The sequence below is a fragment of the Triturus cristatus genome, chromosome 6 (assembly GCF_964204655.1).
Source record: "Triturus cristatus chromosome 6, aTriCri1.1, whole genome shotgun sequence".
In the NCBI taxonomy this organism is placed as follows: Eukaryota; Metazoa; Chordata; class Amphibia; order Caudata; family Salamandridae; genus Triturus; species Triturus cristatus.
The window spans coordinates 214,781,137-214,806,742 of NC_140589.1; the positions used below are offsets into that span (position 1 = coordinate 214,781,137).

At 43.5% G+C, this 25,606-nt stretch overlaps 1 protein-coding gene across 1 annotated transcript in view; it reads right to left on the minus strand.

The window, feature by feature from the left end:
- Positions 1-25,606, minus strand: part of LOC146816660 (adhesion G protein-coupled receptor F3-like) — a 249,865-nt gene that overhangs the window by 61,312 nt on the left and 162,947 nt on the right. Inside the window, exon 4 of the mRNA XM_085609540.1 lies at positions 16,236-16,418. Coding sequence (XP_085465666.1) covers positions 16,236-16,418 — 183 coding nt within the window. The remainder of the gene's footprint in view (positions 1-16,235; positions 16,419-25,606) is intronic.

Here is a 25,606-nt window from a genome sequence, read left to right on the forward strand (position 1 = left end):
TCCTTGCAGGGTTGTCCTCCTCTCTTCCCACGACGCATGGCTATCAATGGCACGGCGTGTGGGGTAGAGTCGAAACGGGCTGTTCCTGCTTGTTGAGGAACATTTGCGTCTCATTCTGCCGGCACACAGGGCAGACCTGCCTCGTCGCCATTGTGGTGTTTCGGGCCCTAGACCAACATGGTGTGTAAAATGATCACACAGACACTCAGCAGTGGGGCACTGGAACTGGTCACAAGCATGTGCACTCGGGCCCTTTTATTGACAGGCTCACGTCACTCGTGACGCCTGTAAGGGATGCGTGTGGGGGTGCAAGTGTGCCCACTCCCATAGGGGGAGTGGCTACTAATTCTGTGTCTGTCGAGACACTATAACGTGTCTCGTAGGACACAAAAGTCTTTTGGCACAATCTGCATTTGGCCCCCGAAGCTGTAACATCAAAAGCAACATGCTTAACTTTGTTGAAAAATGTACTAAATGAGCACACTAACAACGCATTTTGGGATAAGGATTGTTTTTTGACAACAGAGTTATGTGGGTGGCCCATATAATAAAACACAAAGGTAAATAAAGGCTGTCTTTGGGTGCATTGCACAGTGTGCCAATGGTCATCATCCTAACCACTTCAAAGCACTGTCTTGTGTCTTGTGCCTTAGCCTCCTATTTTAATGCCAACTGGACTGCAATTCACACATCCAGAGAAGGGACCACAGTTTTGGGAGGGATCCATTTATGAAGGTTTAGCCTTCATAAATGCCTTTGTAAGTAAAACAATGCGGGTTTCCACAGTGTCCAGCAACATCCGCTTTTACAAATCTATGGGAGTAGTAGCCAATGACACTAGGAAGGTGGCCTTTGAAGTTATCCCTTTTCACTTGCCATGTGTAATGCTTGAAATTTCCCATTTGGATTCTCCATGCTATTGCACTGTCGCTGAGCTGTTTTCTGGTCCTATAAATCTTAGATGAACTAGGCTCACCTTGAACTGGATATCAAATTTTGCCTGCCTTTCATAAGCATCCTCATCCTCGGAGAGTTTTACATTTCGTTCTGCGGTACAGCTGCTTGTTCACTGTTAGAATCAGAGATGTTTGAATAGCCAAGTCAAAAAGAAGTACAGGGTGATGATTTACAACCTGAAGCTCTTTTCAAAAGGTCCATGTCTATAAATATGTCTGCTGTGTGAGGATCAGAGGAATGAAAATACACGAGACCGACAAGAGCAGGAGAGAGGCACGGCTGAGAAAGAATAGGGATTGTAGGATTGGTTAGTGGCAGCCTGAGCATAAAGGTATAAGACGAGCCTTACAGGCTAAAGATCCTAAGAGACCAATCAGAAGGAAGGCCCGAGGTAAGGTAGGAGTTTCTAGGGGAAATTAGGAAGGATCAGAAACAGTGGTTAATTGCCTGACAACTGCCTTGTTAATTGGCTCTCCAGTTTGTAGTTATTGTCCCAAAGTTTTCTCATTGTCTGCATCTTTTTGGTTTTCCCACCTCCTTTCCTTGATACCTCCCCTCTGCTGTGTCTACCTTGTTTGGCTCCATTATCTTCTGTCTAACTGTAAACGGTATGCTTTCGAGCTGCATGGCTGGCTTGTCCATCTAGAACTTCCTCCATTAAATATCTCCAGCTACACATTTCGCTGTGTCACATTAAATCAACTGCTTTGCTGTCCTTGGGCTTTTCTGGTTGTCCAAGGTTTATGTTATGATGGAATCTTACCTTGGTGCTCTCTTTAGAATGTGAGGTTGACGGGCACTCGATGTGAGTCAGTTGCTGCTGACTTCTCGAGGTGGTCAGATGCCAGGTTGTGTTTCCCAGTAAACATGTTCTTGAATTCATTGGGTTTCGTGTGTTTATTGGATGTCCCATCTCAATATTTCTGTGCAGATTTTCTCCAGTCGAATTGAGATTTAGGAAGCACAGCCTGGTGGTAGTTGCGGCGCGCTGAGTGTCTTTCCTCCGTTTCCTGCTGGAAATTTGGCATTGTCTGTCTGCTGCCTGGAGTGCGGAATTGCCTCACTTGGTGTGCTGTGCCTTTTGGCTGAAGGTATCGTGTTGAAGATAAAGTTGTTCCTGTTATTGGTGTGGCCGTTGGAGCCTCGCGCAGGGGCTCGCTCCAAGATTCTAAGCACCTCCTTCTGACCTAGAGGTGTATCAACGCAGAGTGGAACGGCTAGCGTATGTCCCTAAGTAACGCTGCCTATGTGCCTCCATTTTGTTTCCTCGTCAGTTTCTTTGGATCTGCGTCTGCTTGAACAGATGAGGCCAATCGTCTTTGCCGGTTACTGACAGGTGATCGGCACACTTAAATCAAGGTTCGCTTTCTCTTCAACGCTGGTGCAGGCACATTTACGGTGATCTGCACAACTGTAGCCATGCAGTTATCACGTGTGTGCAGGTGTATTCTGCACACATGTAAATGCTCATACTACGGTGATCTGCACACCTCTAGGTAACATTTTGTTTGGGCATTGTTGCTACACCTCAAGCTTCACTTTCATCACATACATGCAGGTATCTCACAGTGATCTGCATACCTTTGATATTCATTTCAAGGTGATCTTTACACCTCATTTTGTTTTGAGCATTGTTTCTGGCACATATTCAGTGCAAATTTGTGCTACTACGTCATTATGGCTATGCAGTCTAATATCATTATGCTGCCTATCTTTTTACCCCATCCTGGCACACCCCCGATAGTCTGGGAGGGTTTGGGTGGCGATATTAGAAAATTATATCACTGCTTTAGACGGTCATAATTTTTCACCAGCAGTGAATATTTACCAGTAGCTATTGGTCCCAATGGCCAGCCTATGGATGATGTTTATAAGGAAGCTATAAAAATACTAAAAACCAGGTTCGCTAAGGAGGTTAAGCTTGTAATGGCAAGATATCAATTTTACACACAACCTCAAGCGGATAATGAATCCATAAACGAATTTGACGTTGCGGGGTGATATGTCATTAACTGACAAAGACATCAATCCTGCTGGTTACCAAGGGCAATCTATTGACATTTTAGGATGCATGTTTGGTATCATACGCTTTGGTACAAGGAACACAGAGGGCAAGGTTTACATTGCTAAGGAGGGTCCTCCCATTCTTGGTTGGATGCATCATTACGACCTTCATATTGTAATCAATCTTAGGTTCCCTAGTCAAGTCATGGTTGTTGATGATGGTGTACAGATTGAAGGTATTTTGCACGAAGCACACAAAGTGTTTGAAGACAGATTGGGATGTGTGAAAAGGTACACTCACAAAATTATTCTTAACCGCTTCAGCGCGGCGCGGATTACCATGCCGTGCTGAAGGTTCGTTGCACGGGCGGGGCCGTGACGGAGCGGTTCCGTCATGCGCACAGCGCAACAGACGCGCATGATGGAACCGCTCCATCACACGCATCGAAGGGGTTAAACGCGAAGGCTGCCCAGTGCAACATAAACTTAGAAGAGTGCCATTGTCAGTGAGACAGGTTCTCAAGGAATTGTTGCAAGACTTGTTGAAGGGAGGAGTTATAGAACCAGTGGAAGCATCTCCATGGATTTCTACGGTTGTCAAAACACAGAAATCTGATGGCCGTTTGAGGTTTTGCATTGACTTAAGATCACTTAATCGAGACATTGTATCTGACACATTTCCTCTGCTAAACTTCAATGAGCTTATATAATCTTTAGATAGTGGTAAGTACTTCTCTAAGATAGATCTGAGTAGTGCTTATCATCAGATCAAGCTGCATCCAGATTCCAAGCCACTAACCGCCTACCAAGGCTACATACCAATTCACTCGCATGCCGCCCGGCTTAGCGTAGGCGACGAGTGAGTTTCATAGAATGATGGCAAGCATTTTTGAAGGGATGAGTGGCATAGTTTATTTCCAGGATGACATATTGGTTTCTGGGAAAACAGTGGAACAGCAAAATGCTATATTGAGACAAGTGTTATGGAAACTGGAGGAGGTAGGTTTGACGTTAAACAAAGACAAATGCAAATTCTTAACTGAACATGTAGAGTATTTGGGTTATACCTTTTCCAGTGGAGGGATAGCACCCTAACAAAATTTATTGGAGGTGATAAAACTTGCACCCTGTCCCAAAGATAAAGTTCAGCTAAAGTCCTTTTTAGGTCTTGTAAAATATTATTCTAAATTTGTTCAAAGGGTTTTGCTGATATGCAAGTTAAAGGGGTTTGGTGATATCCAAGTCTTTTCTCATGGTTGATGACAGTATTACAGGGATTGGAGTAGTGTTGTCACAAAATCAAAATGGGACTGAGAGGATGGTAGCTTTTGCTTCCTGGACCCTTACGCAAGCCGAAATAACTATTCCGTGTTTGAACCAGAACCTCTAGCTGGGGGTACAGAATATTTCAGAGTGTATTTGTGGGGCACAAGATTTGTTGATCAAGATTTTATCTGCGAGCAGTACTGGCAAAGGGTCTGCGCGTTTAGCTAGATTCTCAGCCAGGTTACAAGAATATCTGTATGATGTGGAATTCATTCATGAATGGAAAAATTCTCAAGCGGACTGTTTGTCACGCATGTCATTGGACTGGGAAGGTGGGTGGAAGATTGTAGTCTTTGCAAGGAGAGTGAAAAGAGATTGAGAGTGGGTAGCCAGAGTGCCATAGAGCAGATTAGCGATCCAGGTGAAGCCTTGATCACTATCTGTTTAGATTTCATAGGCCTGTTATCTGGTTTGTCAGCTGATATGCGTTTTACTGCAGTAATTGTCAGTGTTCATGTGAGATAGTTGATTGTTAAATTCTTGAGAGATATTACTACCAGATCTACAATTAAAATCTTAGAGAAAGTATTTCGTGAGGAGGGTGTTCCCCATACTTTGCTAACCAATAATGGGACGCTGTTGGTTTCTGGTGAAATGCGATGTTTCCTTGAAAAGTATGGAGTTAAACATTTCTGCACCTCTCTTCATAATCCCATGGGCAATGGAATGGTGGAGAGGGCCAACAGGTTGGTAAAAGGGACAATTCAACTTGCGTTATCTAATGGTCAATCTCCTAAACGACTTGTGGAAGAGGTGCTCTGGGCATATTGCACCACTATTCACAGTGTCACCCACAAATGTCCTTTCCTACTTATGAGGGGGCGTTTGCCAGGTTCCAGATTGGTTCCCTCTTGGTTGAAGGATTGGATACGTGGGGAGGTGACCAAGTACATGAGAATGTCTCTGCCAAATTCAAGGTTGGAGATTGGGTCAAATTGAGATGTGGCAGGGTGAAAAGTGGATTGAGCAAATTTAAAGGATCTTTTCATGTTGTGAAGGTAGGAAAGTATTATGCAGTCATTGAAGGGGCGAAAGATGGAATGTGCGTAGAGTGGCTTTGTATCAGAGAGGTGGGACATGTGCTAATCAAGGAAGCGATGATGAGGGCTGTTCGGGTGCCATGTTCATGCCAGATAATGAAGGTTCTTTCAGTGCACGTTCTAGGGACCCCAACACTGTACCAGATCACAGGCCGGATAGTTGGGGTGGGTGTCTGGAGAATGAGTCTGGTTCCATGGTAAAAGGTAATGTGGGTGTTAGAATCCGTAGGCCACCCTCTTATTTACAAGATTATGTTGGAATGTAATTTGCCTCCAAATAGGGGTTGCTATGCTGTCTTTATTTTTGCATTATTTACTTTAGTTTAGGATCACTTGAAGTTTTTTTTGTTTTATTTATTTTTATTTTTATTTCATTGCAAAGGGGAAGGGGGCTTGTGGCTAGGTTCTGTCAGACCCCAGGGAGCTGCATGGAAAGGTGGATATAGGAAAAATATCTCCATAACTTTTAACTAGTCCATACCGGAATAGATGGAACATGACTGAATAGGCTGCACATATCAATACATCAAGGGTTGAACTCCGAATGGGTATCAGGATAAAACGCCATAGTAAGGGGGCAGGTGGAGTTCAGATGCAGATCAAAGGTCAGAGAAATTATCAAATTACGAGAATTGATGACATACTTACCCCTATACTTCTTTCTAAAGAGTGGAAATTGGGTTCAAGATGTTCAGTGCATAAAGCTTCCCTTCTGGTTTTCTCCTTATCACTTGCCTTGATGGGAAGTCTATAATTTAACATTGTTGGGCAGCCTAAAATTGAAGTTTTTTTGAGCCAACCATGTTGATGAGCCAGTTTTCCTGTTCCGCAGTACCATGTTGAGCACACTTTTTTAGTATGCTTTGAAAACATTACATGCATCACAGGCCTTGAAACATGTTCGCATAGTCCACGTTTGTGCAGTGAATGAATTCTGAGTGTTGTATTAACTTACTAAAGTATGCCAAGCCTGGATTCTAGGTTAATATTAACATGGAATAATTAGCTTCAGTTTTATGCAACCTTAGTATGTATGTGCTAAACTGTACATATTTTCTGCTGCTCATGTTGCATTAGCAAGCAAAAGATGTTTCATTTTCAGCTGTAACTGAAGTCTGCTTGAAGAACTGAACCTGTGGCTTCTGTAGTCAGCGGGGCTGATTTGACGTGACGTATGCATGACGCATACGCCGGAGCCAGAGCGCAGCAGACTCAGAGCAGGGCGGCAGCTCAATCGTCTCGCAGAGGTAGTAGAGGAGCCGGGTCCGGGACCCGAGACCCAAGTCCCCGGCCGGGATCCACCAGTCTATGGCGTATCAAGAAGCATCAAGGGCAGAGGCAGAGGGGTCAGTTGATGAAGGAGCGGGCGTGCTTCCTTTCACCCCTCCCCCTCCCCCACCACTTCTTGGCACGCACACTGGAGCAGAGGGAGTTGAAGATAAAAAGAACTCGGGCAAGTTCGGTGGGTGTAGGGGGCTGCCGTGAAAGAGTGTGCTGAGGGGGTGGGGTTTGCGAACACGGTTTGGTTAGACCGAGTGTGGTTTGCGGCCCTCCGTTGAGCCTCCACTTGCACTCCCACCTCTTGCACCTTCGGATTCCAGCTGTTCCACCAGTACTGTAAGCGCAGTGCAGAGGAGAGCTGACCGGACTGGACCAGTGGAAATTGGAGTTTTTTTTCTTTTTCTTTTTCTTCACAGTCTCTGGCCTCTGGTGCATAGCCCCGCAGACCATCCCAGCCAAGGGCCCAGGGCACCTCCAAGGCACCCAGAGGCACCTAAAGGCACCTAAAGGCACCCAAAGGCATCCAATGAGTGGGGTGAGTGTGGGCGATGGTGAGGGTAGCTCAGGGGGTGAGCAGTGAGGAGGGGGGACTCTGCCAGAGTACACCACAGAGGCTCAGTGTAGAGACCCCGCAGCTCCCAGCACTCCCTACTACCCATCAACACCCATCACCCCCCCATTGCCTCCTTGCCGGGAAGTGCTGCAGGGCTGGTTGTGAAGAAACGCCAGTGGGTCCTACAAGCAAGCCTGCTGAGTCCAGCTGTCGTCTGTCAGCTCACGCTGAGAGTGAGCTGTGGACCAGGTCCAGTCGCGGGGAAAAAAAACGCTATAGGTCCCACTTGCCATCTTCACCTATCTCTAAATGACATCAAACAATACTCTGGATAGTAGGGAAAATAGGGAGTGCGGCACCATCGAAGGAAGCTCAACCAGTCACACAGTGTGCAAGCCCCGGGCACAGAGCTGGAAACTAACTTACAAGTTACCCCACAATCTACCCTACAAGCTAGAGGATAGAGTTGTGCAAGGTAAACATAAACATAAACACAAACAAGCTCATGCACAGCAAGGGAGGAGAATGGCAAACAGTAAGCCTAATATCAAATTGGCAAATCAACTAGTACAGGCACCGGTAGAAGGACAAAGCCGGCAGCGAAAGGTCAAGTGCGGCTGGAGTCCACCCCCATTGTGCACCCAAATACAAACTTAACCTCAAGCTTTTAACCACATGGCATGACAATCTGCAAATACTTTATGCCAACAATGCCCGGACAAAAAATACAGGGAAAGAGAGAGTCCTATAGCAGCGTATTAAAGCAGCCAACGCAACAAGTTAAAAAGGGCCTGAGCCAGAGCCAGTGTCCGAGCCAGGGAACGAGAAGCCAGGGCATCAAGAAACCAGCTGATAAGACCAAGCCCCCCCTTGGAAACATCGGTGCAGTCTTGAACCCGCCCCGGGAAAAGGAGCAAGATGGACTGGAGCAGGGATTAAATTTCATCAGCGTTAGAGTATTTGAAATCCCAGGGAAAGAGGCAAGATGCACCAGGACTAGGAAATCTAGAAGCCCTAGAAATTTCCTCAGCACTGGAGCCATCAAATAAAGACAACCAACATATGTATGGGGAGAACATGACAAACCTAAAGGCAATATGCAGAAATAACCAGCACGATCTGTCCCTGACCGAGTCACGGAGTCTATCAGCAATTAAAATCCTCACCTTTAATCAAAGCTCACCCTTGATGGGAGCTGGACGGAGAGAGAATAGCCACTTGGGAGAGCAAAATCTCCTTCACTCCACTGCTGAAACAAAGTGCTCACTTCAAAGTGGTTGCCATAAACAAAATTCTCTGTTATCTTCAATAAACTCTACATTAACAACGACCATGAATGCACTTCCCTGGCAAACACAAAAATTGGAAATTCAAATGGATACAATTCAGGCAATCGTAATAGTCATGATCAACAGTTAAGCCAAAATTGACACCTTAGCAGGACATTTAGAATTGCTGAGGTCACTGCCAACCGTCAGGTGCTCGTGCCTCCCAATTGTGGAGAAGCTCAGCTCTCTACCAGACATTTAACATCAATCATTACAGAACTCAAGCAAAGACATCATAACACCATAGTCCAGCCTACCCAAAGAACACCTGAAAGAACATTAAATGTTGCAAAACAAAATGGAACTAATGATTTAGCTGATGCCGCAAGCCCCCCCAACACGTTGTCGCAAACCACAATGAGGAGGGTAAACAACTACACGGTTAATACATGCTCAGAAGAAAAGTTCTCCACACAGACTAAAATTCAAGTCAGCAAACTGATTTTGAGGACAAACACACCTCCGACATCTTCGCAGTTGGCATCAGCGATGTGCCAAAGCACATCCAAACGTGAGGAAGTCGTAATGGGCAAAACCCTGCGCAGTAACACCAATGGGGTAATTAACCTGGAACGCACCATGGAACCCTGTAAAACACTATCTGGCAGAGTAAAAAAAACTCTTGGAAAAATGAGCTAAAAACTTCAAACAACGTAGCCGGGCAAAGGAACTACAGCTGGGCCCGAGTGCACTAGATGGCACCCGGGGTCAAAAAACACATTCAAAGAAGGCCCTCACACAGCACAGTCTGGAGCCACAGAAAATGTACCCGATTTTTCAAATTGAAAGATCTAGTGCTAGGCCAAGAAATGGCCAGCCAAACAACAAACTAACATCCAAATCAACTATATGTCCGTCCTGTGAGGACAGACTGTTTAACAAGAAGGAAGAGCTGCCCCGGCAAGAGCCTGAAGCGCCACTACAAATAGACAGCAGAGGCAGTCTCCCCGCAGAGCAGCATCAGGAAGGTCAAAGACAGGAAGCTTGGCCACATGCCGTGGACAGAGAAAGGATATTCTTCCCCCTATTGAACAACAATGAGACTCGGGGGAATCAATGCCACCCATAAAGACATCGGAGCAACCACAGCAAATGCAGAAGGCCTGGACACACACTCCCCGGCCGCCAGTCAAAGGGCACAGGGGTAAAGGGAAGTGGAGAACAACATCACAACCTTCACACCTGAATATACATCATGGACAGCTCTGACATACTAAACAGGTCTAACATCCTACAAATCTTCCAACACATCCCAGAGCTCTCCGCCATCACGACTGAAGACCTTATCCAAGTTCAATTCAAGGTATTGGGTAACAACATAACAAAAGAGTCATCAATATTAAAATGGAAAAATAACTTGATACCCCAAAAAGTATGAAAGAAAGAGATCAATTTGCGAAATGGGGGATCGTGGTACACACACCAAAAGAGGAGAGATGCCCATTCATGCTAAAAAATGGATCCAATACCAAAAAGACACAGATCCTACGAAAGTGCATCCTAAGAGGTGCAAACTTCATAATTTAGGAAAACACCTTTCGCCCAACTCTACTCAAACAAGGCGCACGATCACAGAAAGAGTATAATTGGATCAACTTAGAAACACCAAAGAGGGAACAGCAACGACTTGAACATCCTCAAACTCAAACTGCTCCTAGCACAAAAAGAAATGACTGCCGCAGCAGTGGATTGAACAACACTGTGAAAGTAATCTCATGGAATGTTTACGGGCTAAAAACTACATTGCATTACAGGGCAGCATTTGAATTTTTACAGACTGGGGTTCTGTTATGTCTTCAAGAAACTTGGTTGCTTGCTCCAGCGGTCATTGCAAGTTTCACGGAATTCCAGCAGCTAGCAAAAAAGTACAACATATTTGGAAGGCCATCTGGGGGTTTATCTATATACACACGAATCAGCAGTAATATAAAAGCCAAACCCCTATTAAACACGGACAAGGTCCTAGCCATTTATCTGCAGGGCTGGAAATTGAATGGCTGCCCATTGACGATTGTACTTCTGAACGTCTACTTCAACAGCAAGGAGTCACCTCGATACAGCGAGATGAGGGCCCTAGTGGATACACTTGAAGAGCTGTTGTGAGAAGTTGGCCTGGTATATGCTGGTCACTAGTTAAAGTGGCCACCTTGCACCAGTACAATTCGACTCTTATGGTAGATAGGTTTAAGACAACCTTTTAAAGAAAGCTATCCTAGTGGTAGCTGTGAAGAGCAGCCTTCAGGCTAAGTCTTTAGAGGAATGTAAAGCAGCTTGTTTTACCTTATAATCTCTTGCATTACAAAATGAAAGGACACCACACAGGTATATATATAAAATATATATGTATTTATTACTAGACACACTCTACTAATCCCTTTATGAGATTAGAAGTCAAGGACATATGCACAAATCAACATTTCACAACAAGTTAAGCACAAATATGGCTGGGGCCCTAGGGGCGTACCAGACCATATACTAAAAAAAAGACTTAGGAATATCGACTTGCGAGGGGACAAGGCCTAGGGCCTTCAGAAGCGCTGGGACCTCACTAATCCACCCAAGGCAGGTAAGTAAAGGACCCACGGGAGACGCATGCAGTGTGAGAACACAGCCATGGATCCCAATTTAATTTAATGGAGCAAGTCGCGGTTGGAATTTTAAAGTTTTAGGATACTTCGGGAGAGTCTACAAGCAAGTCACTTACAGGGTAAGTAGTTCTAGAGCCAACACACACAGGAGCACCGTAGTGCTGGAGTTACCTCACCCAGGGAAGCCGGGTGCATAGGTGTCTTTTGGTGTCGGGTCGCGGCGTCGTTTTCAATGGGAGCCAAAGAAGACTTGCTGCTTGTGAAGACAGAAGAAGTGTCCGGTGGAATCCAAGGCTGGATTCGGAAGAAGGAAGACCTGAAAGCAGAGGGGACAGTGTTCAAAGTCACTTGGCAGTGACCCGGGGCAAGGAAGCTGGATGCCCACAGTCGTCGGGTGATTTCAGGTGATCACAGGTGTCTTGACTCTTCAGCCACGAGGTCCAGGAGGCATCGACGATGACCAGGAGCTGGATTCGGCGTGTCCCACAAAGTCTGCAGTTTACTGCAGTGTTGTCGACCAGATTGGAGCCAACAAGTCTTGGCAACAGCAAGTCTCGTGGAAAGTGTAAAAAGTCAGCGGTGCAGACCAGCAAGGTCTGAGGGACTCACTCAGCAAGGGTAAGTCAGGGCAGGCCTAGAGCAACCAGAGGAGCCCTTTGGTTCTGTAGAAACATCTTCTGGGGACCCACAAGCCAGCCAGCATGGGATCGCGAAGACGCCTTGGGAGGATTCACTCACCAGGAGCCCACGGTCACTCGGGACAAGGTAGGCCTCTGATCTTCAGAGAAAATCCTGCTGGAGGCTTGGATCACATGTGGTCCAATGCACAAGTTCGTAGATTGTCGTGAAGGGGTTGCACTTGAAAATAGTGCCCGGTACCCAGGTATTGCGGTTCTTCATCACTCGTGGGGTCCACTTGCCTCAGCGTCACTGGGGACTCACGATGGCCTTGGAGAAGTCAGGAAATCTACTTCTGGGGCTGCAGGGACTTTGGACTCCGGCGGGAGCAGGAAAGATTGCGACTGTTGATTCAAAGTTTTGGTGCCTGCCAAGCAGGGGAGTCACACCTTGACTCCAAGGGAAATTCTTCAGTCTTCCAGAGGTGGTGGAACGTCGAAGGTCAAGGATTCTTCTTCAGAGCGTCGTCCAGGGATATCTAGTTTGCAATGGCAAGGGTTCCCTAACTTATACTAGAAGGAAGGGAGGGACTAGCTCTATGACCCCTTGGATTATTATTGCGAACTTGCCAGTGATACTCTTTATTCAACGATGCACACTGGTACCATGGGCCTGGTCTTCCCGAGAAGACACGTCTTTAAGCAAAAGCCACTGTTGATATTGAATCTCCCTAAGGTTACACCACTAGTAATGAGTGAGTGACTCCATCTCGTCTGAGATGGTAGCCACTCAGGTGCCAAGAGGGGCTACTGGTCCTGTTCGGTATATTTTCAAATAAGTGCTTGACATACACTTCTGGATAAAAACAAGGAAGGACTTGATGCTGTAAAAGATGTACAAATATTGCACATCCAACACAATGCGCACAACAAGTGACCCATAGGGTTCTTACAAACAAGAAAAGAGATTTTTTTCAAACATCAATTAGTTGAATCAAGCATTTATATATGCTTAATTTATAATCATAATTTTCATAATTTTTTTAATGAGCTTCCATTCAAGACATGTTGCTTGTGACAGTTAGTACATACACCAACCATGTTTTAAAGTATACAATGTTACATCACATTGCTTCATGACATTAAGTTTGTTTTCTCAGAAAATGTAATGCTGCATTCCCAATGTATTTTGGGTTATTAACCCTTCTTCAGGGGAACTGTAAGGCTAATATATGAAATTACATCAAAATAGCTCTCTTGCCATACAGGAACAATTCAATATTGTACAAGTTAACCACAAAGATGCATGCCAGTGGTTTGATAGGCATGCCAACTCGCGTTCAAGGCTCGTGGAAAAATACTACTGCGAATGATGATGACATGCAACAAAGAAACCGAAGTGCTCCCAAATGAAAACAAGATTGTGGTGTGAATCAGCCGCCCAAGAGGCCCATAGTGAGAAAAATATACATGAAACATGTGTGTTAAAAACCACAACTTCGTGATTCCAAGATAACCATTGCCTAAACACCCCTTGAACCTACGTGCTCGATACATTAGCACATACCAAAATGTTGCAAGTGTTACACTTGTCTTGCATATATATTTTACTGTGCGCTGAATGCTATAAAAAAGACAGAGTCATCCGTCAGTAAAAGTACGGGTAATGGAAGCCAATCAAAATGACTTACACCCTGCCCATAGATATTACTAAAAAAACAGTGTGTTGAAGACAACTGCCACTGTGTTCATCTCCAAGTTACTAACAAACGGTCTGCTCGAGGTCTGTAAAAAACAGGTGGAGCTCAATAACATATCCCTTAATCAACAAGACTCCACTAGTACAAAGACGTTTACCTCCCATCTGTGTTTCTCAGTTCATCAAACAAAATACGCAGAGAAACGTAGTGTGTCAGAAGTATTCGAAGACGCTACTTTGATCATGAGTAGACATACGAGCATAACATAGGAAACAATGGTAGACACAGATTAAATAGGATGATTGTAACAACACTAATATTCAGATCAGGTGCTGTCTATTGAGAATTCATGACAACAGGTAATCTCTTATGTTAATACTAAATTAGAAGTCTTCCAAATATTACGAACTGGACAAACATCATCACAGTAATAGAACATTCTCCCACAAAAGTTGCTCAGCTGGTTACAAAAAGCATAATATTTCAAGTTTATCATTTAACCCATTAGGTGTTAAGGTGTGTAGTTTTTTATCCAAGTGGTTTCTCTCTGTGCTAATATTTTATGTATGTCCCAGAGAGAAACCACTTGGATAAACAAACTATTGAACAACTTTTGTTGGAGAATGGTCTATTACAGTGATGATGTGATAACATCTTTTTAACTCTTAGTCTCTTAATAGGTTTGACTGTAGAGGCTGAGGCAAATCTCACTGTGGTATATTTCCTCTCTCTCCATGATGTAACAATATAATTTCGCATACCCTTGAAAAATAACTCAAAGCAGTTTCTTAAAGTTCTTATTCAATTCGAAACACTAAATAAATGACATCCTCTCTGTGCTACTGTGTCCTAATGTGTTCATTTGGTAGGCCTCCTTATGCCCGGCAGCTTTTCTATTGGCAACATTGTTCAGATATTCTTGCAGGATTTGCACATTAAGGAAAAAAGGATCATTTTTTCACTATGGAACAGGCAACTTCAATAGTTAGAGGGTTTGCCTTGAGAACAATGTATTAAGATATTATTCACATTTAGGTGGCTGGGCATTGCCATAAAGCTAAATCGTTTTTGATTAATTTCACATTGAAGACCATCTATACTGGGTGACATTTATAGTTTTTAGGAGTATTTCTGGCTAGATGATGATTTTTGAATAATTCAGTTCATTAGAAGGTTTGTTTAACGTGTGAAGAGGTTTGATAGCTTCCAGTCACAAGGGTGACTACCTCTTTAATTGAAGTAAGCTAGCCAAGATACGCAATATTCCATATCTTTTAGGTATAAAAACAAAAATAGGCAAAGAGACAAAGATTTCATCCTGTTTTAATTTGCTAAGTGTGGGAACCACCAATTCTAAGATACAAATTAAAAATTAGTGTCTACTTATGCATATGACACCTGGGGCTGTAATACACAGAGTGCAACTAGGGCGCATCTGGCATATAACCTACATTCTGTGACCTCATGGCACTTTGGTATCACAGAAGAGTCTGACTCTTGCAAAGGCATTTCTGTAATACAGAATGCGCCGGCACAACATGATCTCAAAGTGTTATTCTCTTATTTGTAGGGGTGTGCCCAATTGCAAATAACAGAAAACCTTCCCTCTGGGCCTAATCAGTGAGATAGACAGGGGCGCAGAGGTATAAGAGCTGTCAGGATGCACCCTTTTAAAGGGATAAAAGGCATTCCATTGATCCCCAAAACATTCCAGGGCAGGCAGCTGCAGTCACTCACTGCACAGTTTTTTTGCCTGTGGGTCTCAGTCCAGTTGAGACAGTCTCAATCCCCAGCAGAGATCAAACTTGCGAGGAATATGGATTTCCTGACCTCTAAATACTTGCCATGCAATTGCCTTTATTTGCATTCATTTTAGCATGATGTTTTGCATGCACTAAAAAAATGCCGGTTGTATTCAATGCAGTGTTGATTTAGTAACCCTGGGCGTAGTTTGCGAAGTAGTGCTACGCGTAGCTACACGAAGTGCACTTCGCGAGCTACACGTAGCTAAGTGAACTGCGTAGTGCACTGTGCAAAATGCTGTTTGCACTGATTGCACAGTGCCGGATGCTTGTCCGCATTGTGCAATCAGTGCAAACTGCATCTTGCACAGTGCAAGCGGTCGTTTTCTGCCGCTCGAGTAGATTTCTATTCGAGCGGCAGCTTTCTCAACGCGGACTGGTAGTTTCTCTTCGCGAGCCATTGCGAGCATACGTGACCACTTGCAATGAGAAACCTGACCTTCCGCGTAGAGAAGCTTGCCGGGTGTTTTTTTTTACACGCTCGCGATTGGCAACTTGATGTTGCTGATCGCGAAAGAGGAAAAAGTCTCGCCGGGATGTCATCTTGCTTTCTCGCGGTCGCCAACTTGACCTTGAGGACCGCGAGCAAGCAAAAAATAACTGCTGCACTACGCTATCCGTGTTTGCACTGTGCTACGTGCAATTCGCGTAGTGCGAAGTAGCGCAAACCTCGCAAACTACGCAAGCGTAGCGTAGTGTTTTGCCCAGGCTTAATTAATAGGATTATTCGTTTTTTGTCTGAGGTTACGTGATCTGTTCTGAGAGACAAGCTAATTTTAAGTTAGTATATTTGTATGTGTATAAGTGCTTGACCCAATACAGTATATAAAACAGTATGTGCTTAATGTCGACATGTAGGAAAGTGGAAAGTCAACCCCTGCAATGGTGAAAACTGCCTTTTTCTTGAAATTTCTATTCCAACATACATTAGAAACACCTTTGAGTATTTACTATCTTATGTTGTTCAGCATACCAATTCTCATATCATTTGTGTGCACAGTAAAAATGATCAAAACACAAAAAATAATATTGCACTTACTGTCACAACTGCAGTATCAAATGAATTGTTTCCAATTGATGATATATTAGAGATTTTTCCTAAAATATTCGCCATGGTCTTCACTTCAGCAGCATTCGATATAGATGGCGCTTCAGGATTGTTTAGTGCTGTTACGATTAGAGGTACTTTTTCTTGTGGGTTTCCCAGACCCTGCTGAAGATTCTACATAAAAGAGTATTTTAAAATTTGACATTGAAAATGAATATATATTATATACATGCTTCTGCATTGCATCTAGCGTACTCTAGTTAGTAAATCTAGCATCTGTTTACAATAGTAGTGCTCTGTGCACCGTCTTTCTTAATTCATCGCTTCACATCACTTTTGACCTATCAATAGAGTTTGACAATGCCAACCATGCCACACTCCTGTAAACCGGAGAATTATGGTTGAAAGTCAATGGCACTATCCTGGGATGGTTTGAGTACTACCTATGCAATTGCTCCGAGCAGATAAAACAGGGAAATTATTTTTGAGTACCAAACCCTTACCTTAAGGAGTCCTCCATTGAACTATTCTCTCCCATACGTTTTCTTCAATCTGTACATGGACCACCTTAGCATCAACCTGAGGCAATCCCATAGCTCTTTCAAATTCCATGTAGAAGAAAGACATATGTATCTCAAATTGCCTCTTTTAAAGATATTGGCGCCTTGTCAAGCACTCTAAATTTCCTCCAGTCCTGGATCTCTCACCATCACTTAACCCTTTAAACCAGAATTCGTAATCATCTCTCCTGCTAAGAACACCACCTCAATTCAAGCTTGGGTCAATGTTGCTAATCTGCCGGAGTATAAACTCACTATTGTCAATGGTACCGAATCCATAAGCTTCATCCTCAACATGAACCTCACCTTGGAAGCTCACATTAATGCCGTTCTCCAAAGTGCCCAATTCCAAATCAGACTTCTTCATGGGATGTAATGCCTCATCAATGCTTAGGTCCACAAATCTTTGGTCCATGCTAGGTTTGTGTTTGTCCTTTCTAGACTAAATTGTGGCATGCCCATCCAGTCAAACGTCCCAAAATGCCACATATCCCACCTAAGAGCAGCCATAAATGCCGCTGCACAGCAGATTGGTGGCACTAGGCTCATTGATGTCATGCTCAACTATTAAATGTTATGCTGTGCAATTCATTCTACAAAACTCGCAAGGCAGGTTTTGCTACCTAATGTTTTATCTGAGGTTTAGCATAGCATTTAGAAATGGAAATTAGTGTGAGGATATTGTAAAACTTGCTAACAATGTTAGGAGCAGTTATATTGTTTTTGCTGAACTTTACATACTTAACTACTTTTATGTTTGCATTCTCTGTGGTTACCGTACATATTTTATGCATGTGGCTGAGGATCCTAAAATAATGCTTTTTAAACTAATGTCCCCATTTCTAAGTGCTATCTTCGAGTGTGTTGGTCATAAAGAAATGATTGTTTGCATTGCCACTATGCTGTGTCACTGAACTCATCTAGAGGGACTGATAGTAAGCTGAAAACACTGTCTGATCAGGAGTGCTCATTGGGCTAGTGTCAGGGTTATGGTCCAAGTGGCTTTTGAATTCATTTTTGATGCACTGAATTAAATGTTCGCATCAGAGTTGTAGAAATCCAAGCTGAGGGTCTGGGACCCCAGAGTTTGTATCAGCTTCCCTTTGAAATGAAGATTGCCTTAAAACTTGCCTGCATCATCCGTAAGGCCCTTCACCGCGGCTCCCCATCACATTTAGCAGAGACACTGGTCATAGAAGGTGGCTCTCACTCCCTGCACAGCATCAACTGTTTCTACCTCAAAACACGTGGCTTCCAGAAAACTCTAAATTAATCCTTCAATGGGAGTGATCACAGAACTGTGGAAGATGTCAGTAAACAGTACATAAAAAAATTAAACCTAAAATCTTTCTTTTCCAATGCCAGTTCCACATTGGTCTGTCCACTTGATGCCTTGCCCAGACCTCCATCTGAATTATGGATTTCTGAATGTTCCTCAACTTGATGTGCCACTGAGAATGTCCCTTGTTAATGTTATTGCAAACAGCCATACATTTAAAAAATAAATACAAAATAAATAAAAAACTGTATAGTTTGAGAGATCTCATTGTACTAATTATTGTATTTAAAATTACTGGAAGCGGTAAAACCCCACTAGATGGGAGAAACACAAAGATAGTTACATACATATACATATAAATGTTTGGTTTAAGAGATCACAGTAACTTTATTTGAAAATTCTAAGTTGCCATTTACAGATTACCAAGTTGAAAACTACTGCGACCAGAATGCAAAGTGCCCTGTTTATTTTGTTAATTTTATGAAAAAGGGTTTGGCAGGAAGTCATGTGACTTTTTCAAAAAAATAAGTATGTCAGGTAACTATCGAAAATCTAACCGTGACCAAGGTCTCATGGGAGTCTCGAGGAGTACTGCACCGCATAAAAGAGAGCCGCTACATGCAGCGAAAATCGAGCCTTCTTGTAAACACATAACAATGCTGCAGCGGTGATCGCCGGTGTTCCATAATGGATTGCTCCCCTCGGCTATGCGCTCCCCCTGAGCATTTGCGCATGCGTATCTCTTTGCGCAGGCGCGTATGCAGCCACAAAACTTCGAGCCTATAATTATCTGCTCCCCAGCGCACAAGTCTACGCGCATGCGCGGAAGCATTTCCCTGCTTATCCACCGCACTTCCTTTGAGAATCCTTTATGTTTTATCAAGGGCCACCTTAATTTAATGAATCTCCTCAGATAAGGCATGTGTGATCCCTCAGACTACAGAGCAGAGATTTGGAGAAGCGAGGGAGTAATCATAGTGTAAAAGCAAAGACGGGTGGAGATTAAGAAGGCTGTACTGTGTTGCAGGGGGAAAAGGAAATGGTTGACTAGAGGGCTCTAGTACTCATTCTCTGCTGTCAATAACGTTGTTTATATTTTTTGTTCATCTTCTTTTCTGAGACTAAAATATCTTCCTAAGTAAAATTGGACACTTGTCTGTCCAAGATGAATCCCCTTTAACTCAACTAACTGGCAGTCAAGTTTAAATGACTTTGGTGAGCCTTAAAGTACAGAGTAGCTGACGATGCTTTTAATTAAGAGACATTTATTGTTGTGGGTATTCATGTCGGTTAGCGTACTCTCCCACTAGTCAGTGTTCATAATGTGCTTCTTCTGATTTAAGGATATAAAAAACAAGTTTATTTTGGGGTTGGTACATCTACATATACATTTATGAAATTACCCTATATTGAAGAATAACGTGTTTATGTTCTATGTTTTGCATTTTTTTAAATGGATGATTTCTGAAAAATCTGTAAGCTATATATGTATCATTCCTTTAGCAGTGTAGCATTTGTCATTCTGTTGGCTGTCATTCGTATATTTCCTTGCAAATCATCATGTGGCAATGCAAGATAGTCATACAGTTAAGGCATCTGAAAGGACAACGCCCATAAATGGCCTTCATACTTAGTGGTAAAAATAATGTAATCACACTTTGAAAAAACGCTACTGTAGACCATCACTTTCTCATCCTATTGCATTGTATCTTATGCTATGACCCTAAAACAACAAAGATATCAGGCTAACCTTCTATATCCGTGATCTCTTTCTTGAGCTACAGGGTATGCATACACCTTTCCCTTTCTTGACCGTATTCATATACTTGTCAACTTATTTAATGGGAAATGTATAGAACATCTTTTGAAACTTCACTATAGAAATACTTTCTGTTTCCTTGGAATAGCCTGGTGTGCTTCCGTGTAGTTACGTTTACAAGTATGTATACATAGCGGGAATGGGGTCATTTCCTGTTGCAGGGACTAGCCCTGCCACCTTTTTTTGGGCTAAGCTTAAACAGTCATTCCTACCCTCAGTCACAGCCAAAGTACAGGCTTTGGTATAGCCACTGAGTTGTCAATAACTCAGACGCGGTGGTACAGAAGACCCAGGCACTGCTGCGCGTTCCAAACACTATATGGTTGTGCTATAAAGTCAAGAATCCAGTGGCCAAAGAACCCAGCTAGCCCAGGAGGTTGCTTCTTACTCAGCAGTGAGTCAAGTGAGGTCCTAGGGGGCCTCGTCCTTCGATTTCCAAGCAGCTGGATGTTAGCCCAGTGTCACGCTTAAATGATGTGTGATTTGGGGGGGGGGGGTGGAGGAAGGAGTGATGTAGGTAAACGGGGTCACTGACTATACATATGAGGTCGTAGAGGCCGCAAGGATTCCTTGAACACCTGCATTCTGGGACTAATGCTGTATCCCCCACACATTATCAGCTAGCCAGTAGACTATGGGCATGAACTGTCCTGCATCATCATACCAGCCGTGGTGGGGGGTGTGGGTGGAGGGGGTCAGAATAAACCCAGGGGGAAAAGGGCAGCACAGGCTGATGAGCTCGAGGCTGCACACATCCTACATTGTTTTCTGTGCAAAGTGTTAGTGGCTGCAACCCCTTTATGAGTCGAGAGTCTGTGACCTGTCTGCAGAGCAAATAGCCCTCCCCGGAGAATTTTTGTCTCAGTGGACTATCAAAGCCAGGATCGGACTGGGACTAAAAAACAGACTCGGGCACCAAATTAAAAGTGGCCCCAGAATCAGTTGCCTAAAAAAAATGGTCCACGTTTACAAATCAGGGCAGTTTTAAACTCGTATAGGCAAGCAGTGTGGGTGTTTTGCAAGGTCTTGGACTCTCCATGCATTTATATTTGCTGCTGCCAATATTTGTAGCAATATCAGAAAAATCAACAATAAAAACAGGCCGGTGTTCCATAATGGATTGCTCCCCTCGGCTATGCGCTCCCCCTGAGCATTTGCGCATGCGTATCTCTTTGCGCAGGCGCGTATGCAGCCACAAAACTTCGAGCCTATAATTATCTGCTCCCCAGCGCACAAGTCTACGCGCATGCGCGGAAGCATTGCCCTGCGCAGATTTCAACGCACACGCGCAACATAAATCCTCCGTGACAGCTACCACAACCAATTACATATCTTCCGCGCTACCCTCCCACCGCTCTCTCAACTTCTCGGTCAAAACTTCTCGTTCGTCGACACTGTAACTCGGTGAAAAGAATTAGATTTATATTGTACTTTAATTGCAAGGTGAGTTATATTTCTTTTTTAATTCTTAATGTGCACAATTGTTTATTTTTTTTCTGAATTGCGAGGAATCTAAGTGACTTTGGCCTTATTGTGAGTCTGAATTGCGATGAATCTAAGTGACTTTGGTCTTATTGTAAGTTGTGGCTTTCTTCTGAATTGCGAGGAATCTAAGTGACTTTGGCCTTATTGTGAGTCTGAATTGCGATGAATCTAAGTGACTTTGGTTTTATTGTGAGTTGTGGCTTTTCTTTTGGTTTATTGTGAGTTGTGTTTTTTCGCACCTGCATCTATCCAGTGTCATGCAGGTGATATCAGAGGCGCAACTAGAGCCAAATTTAGGGGGGGCTGAGCAAAAATTTCGGGGGGGGGGGGCTGACCTGTAAGCAATAGGCAGATTGGAGCTGCAGGGGCTCTTAGACGGGGTGAAACAACGGCGAGGCCTCATTAACATGCAAATGGTCTTTTAAAGACCTGTGAAGTGCTCGGGTGCGGCTGCTTTTTGGCCCGGGAAGGTGTCTCATCCTGGGCTGCCACACACGACGGGGGGGGGGGGCTGAAGCCCTTTTAGTCCAATGGGTGTTGCGCGCCTGGGTGATATATGGTTGGGTTTGAGCTTGTTTTTGGACATTGACAATGATGCTCATTTTGTTATCAGTGGGGGTTCAATTTTTGACAGTACTTTATTCCTATTTGTGACAGGAGTAAATAACATTGCTGTAATTGTGTGTGCACAAGAGCAAGATGGGCACACAAATGGTAAGCTCCTTCAGGCAAGGGACATAATGCAGCACCCTCTGCTACTAAACGCTCGTTTTCAATCCCCATAACTTTTATTCAATCATGGGGGCAGATTTATTACGGATTTCTGCCCCTTTTACGCTGACGTTGCGTCACTTGTGACGCAACGGCGGCTTAAACCTGGCGCCACTTTGCGCTCTATTTATATTGTGTCGCACCTATGGACATGCGTCACGCTGTATTTGGAGTATTTGGAGTATTTGGAGGAGTATTTATAGAGCGCGGCGTTCGCTCCGGAAGGAGCATCATGGCGCTGTAAAGCCCTGCGCTACATTACACCTGCGTCATGTTTAATGTATGCAGGGTGGGCGTTCCCTTGGAATAAGACTCGCAAAAGTGACGCACTGAAATCTATAAGATTTCACTGAGTCACTTTTCCGACGCTGCTGGGTCAAAACCATGCGCCTTCTTGAAGCAGGCTTAAGGCATGACGCTCCATGTTATGTATGTTCAGCCCCTGAGCATTTCTGGAGTTGCGTCGTGCTTGCGACACGACTCCAGCAATGCGCCGCCCTTACGCCATCTTAAACGTTATGCATCTGTTTATTCCTGCGCCATGATGCGCCGCATTGTAAATGCAGCTCATCATGTGTGGCGCAAGGGTAAACTTGCGTGAAGCATTTTTCCTGGCGCATCCTTGCTGTTATTCAGGGATGCGCCAGGGAACATAAATCTGCCCCATGTTTTTGTACAGCGCACTACTCCCCCGTTAGTGTCTCAAGGCGTTTATGTTTTTTCTTTTTTTCGGGTGGTGCTCTGAGCATCTTCTTTGTTATTATTCCTAGTGCAAGGTCTTTAGGTCCTTTCTGAATTTGTGTTGTTTTTTTCCCCGTGTATTTCTAGTTTTTTCCAAGTTTTTTCTGTGATGTAGGATAACGATCTTCTATTTTCTCTGGTCCTGTGGAAACTAGGGACGGTGGCTATTTCTAGGTCAGTTGACCGGAGGTTTCTGTGGGCTTGGGGGATGATGGAGGTTTGGTCATTCAGCTGTTGTGGTCCTTTGTTATGGAGGCATTTGTAGTCATGTTTTAGCTCCTTGAAGGTTATTCTTCTTGCTATGGGCTGCCAGTGGATGTCATTCCGGTTTTGGCTAATGTGGTTTTGTTTTGAATTTTCGAGGATGAGTCTGCCTCTGCGTTCTAGACAGTCTGGAGTTATTGAAGGAGTTTTTTTTTGATTACCTGCTCAGAGATTGTTGCTGTAGTACATTCTTCTTTTGATGAGTGCATGTTTTAGTCTTTTTCAGTAGTCGGTTTTATCCATTTTAATTTTTTGCAAAGTATGCAGAGGTTTTTGACCCATGCTTAGGACAAGTTTTTAATCTGTCAATTTATTGTGAGTTTAGAGACGAGTATGGTGCTGTTTGCGTGTGTGCTTTTTTGTGTTGTGTGGTATTCTAAAGGCCGCTGGCCACCATGTGTTGTCCCATGCCTAGGGAGTGCAGCATTGTATTTTTACTTCTGTATTCTCTGTGTTGAGCTTCATCCAACGGTTGCTCTTCCAGGTTGCGATGGCTTTCATCCCCTCTTTGAAATAGCTTCTGGTGTTGTGAGCCTACTTGTTGAGTGGGAGGATGTGCTTGCTGTCATTGTTGTACGAGATTATTTTTAGTTTAATTTTTTTAGACCATGTTCGTGAAGGTGTATAGGTAGACGTTGAAGATTTTGTGCTTGATGGAGGATTATTTTGGTACTCCGCATCTGATATCTTTTTTTTCTTACAGGAAGGGCATTATTTGTATTTTATGTCTTCTGCCTGAGAGGAAATATCGTATACAGTTGAATGCTTTTTCCTATATGCTGGCGTTCTTGATCCTGTTGACCAGTGAGCGGTTCGTTATGGTTTTGAAGCCTGCTGATAGGTCCAGGAGGATGAGGTCTGCTGTGTGGCTTTTGGCTAGTAGCCTGCTTATGTCATTAGTGTCATTGATGAGGCTGTTTTCTTAACTGTTAGTGTGTTACCTGGATTGGTTGGTGTCTAGGATGTTTTTTTATCCTTTCAAATGTGCGTGCTGGGTGTTGACGGCATGATCGATGAATTTTTGCTGTTGAAAGAGAGCAGAAACATGGCCTGTAACTTTTTTTAATTTCTTGATTCTTTTTTAGGCTTGTTTTATCATGGGTTTGACTTATGCGTTCTTCCAGTTCCCAGTGAATCTGACGGTCTGAAGGGAGCATGTTCATAGTTTTTTCAAAGTTTTGGTTCTATGGCAGTGTCGGCTCTGTGTAAAATGTGCGTCTGTCTGGGGTCACTAGGTGCTCTGGACTGAATGCTCTTGTTACAAGGATGGAGTTCAGGTCCAATAAATTTAAAATGGATTTATTTTTAACAGCACAGCAACCCAAGGTGACTGATCAGCATCATCCAGACAGAGATAACTGCCCAGAGCATCACAGTCCCTTAAGGTTCCAAATGGAACAAGAACTGTTTCTCATAAGATGCTACTATGCCATAACATAACCATGTTGAACAACAACCATTGAAAATGCAAATGTAACATATCTCCCTTTTTTTTTAACAAACAAAAATACTCCACCAGAAACTAATACATTGCTTATTAAGTACAAACATTACTCATCATCAAACCTTCTTGGAGCTGTTCTTATGCGATCAGAAACTTTAACTCTAGAAGCTACATTATCATTATCACTCACTGATGGAGAGCACACAGCTTGACTGGGTATATTGTGACATTTAGCAACACGTTTAACATTCCATAATCTTCCATCTTGGGTTATGACACTGTTATCAAAAACCCTCACAATCTTCATGGGTTTACCAAAACTTCCTGAACCCTTCATAGTTAAACCAGGTTTTTTAACCCTGACCCAATCACCCCTGTTGAAATTGTGAGCTTTAGTTTTCCACTTGTTGTCATACCACACTTTTGTTTTCATTTGTTTGGAACAAACTCTTTCTTTAACTCCAGTAACCATGGAATCAGAAAAAGACTTATGCTTGCATTTCTCCTTGAACCACCATGGACAAATCTTGGAAGCAGGATCTCTCCCTTTTAAAAGACGGAAAGGACTGACTTCCGTAGTGGAATGGGGTGTGATGCGGTACAACCATAATTTTTCCCTTACAAAATTTTTCCAATTATCCTTCACTTTTACTGCATCTGCAACATACCCTTTTAACACCCTATTAAACCGTTCAACAAGACCATTCTCATGTGGTTCATAAACTGAAACAGTATGGTGTTTGATGTTATGACATTTCAAAAAGTTTTCCATATCATTGGATGTGAGTTGTACACCATTGTCTGTAACAAGCTCAGCTGGACATCCTTCTCTAGAAAAAATCTCTTTGAAAAATTCCATGACTAAATTGGTCGAGGCACCTGAGGAAAATTTAACTTCTGGCCATTTGGAGTGATGATCCACTAAGACAAATGCATACTGGGAATCACGCGGTAAACACAAGAAAGGACCAGAAATGTCAAATGCCACTTTCTTCCAAG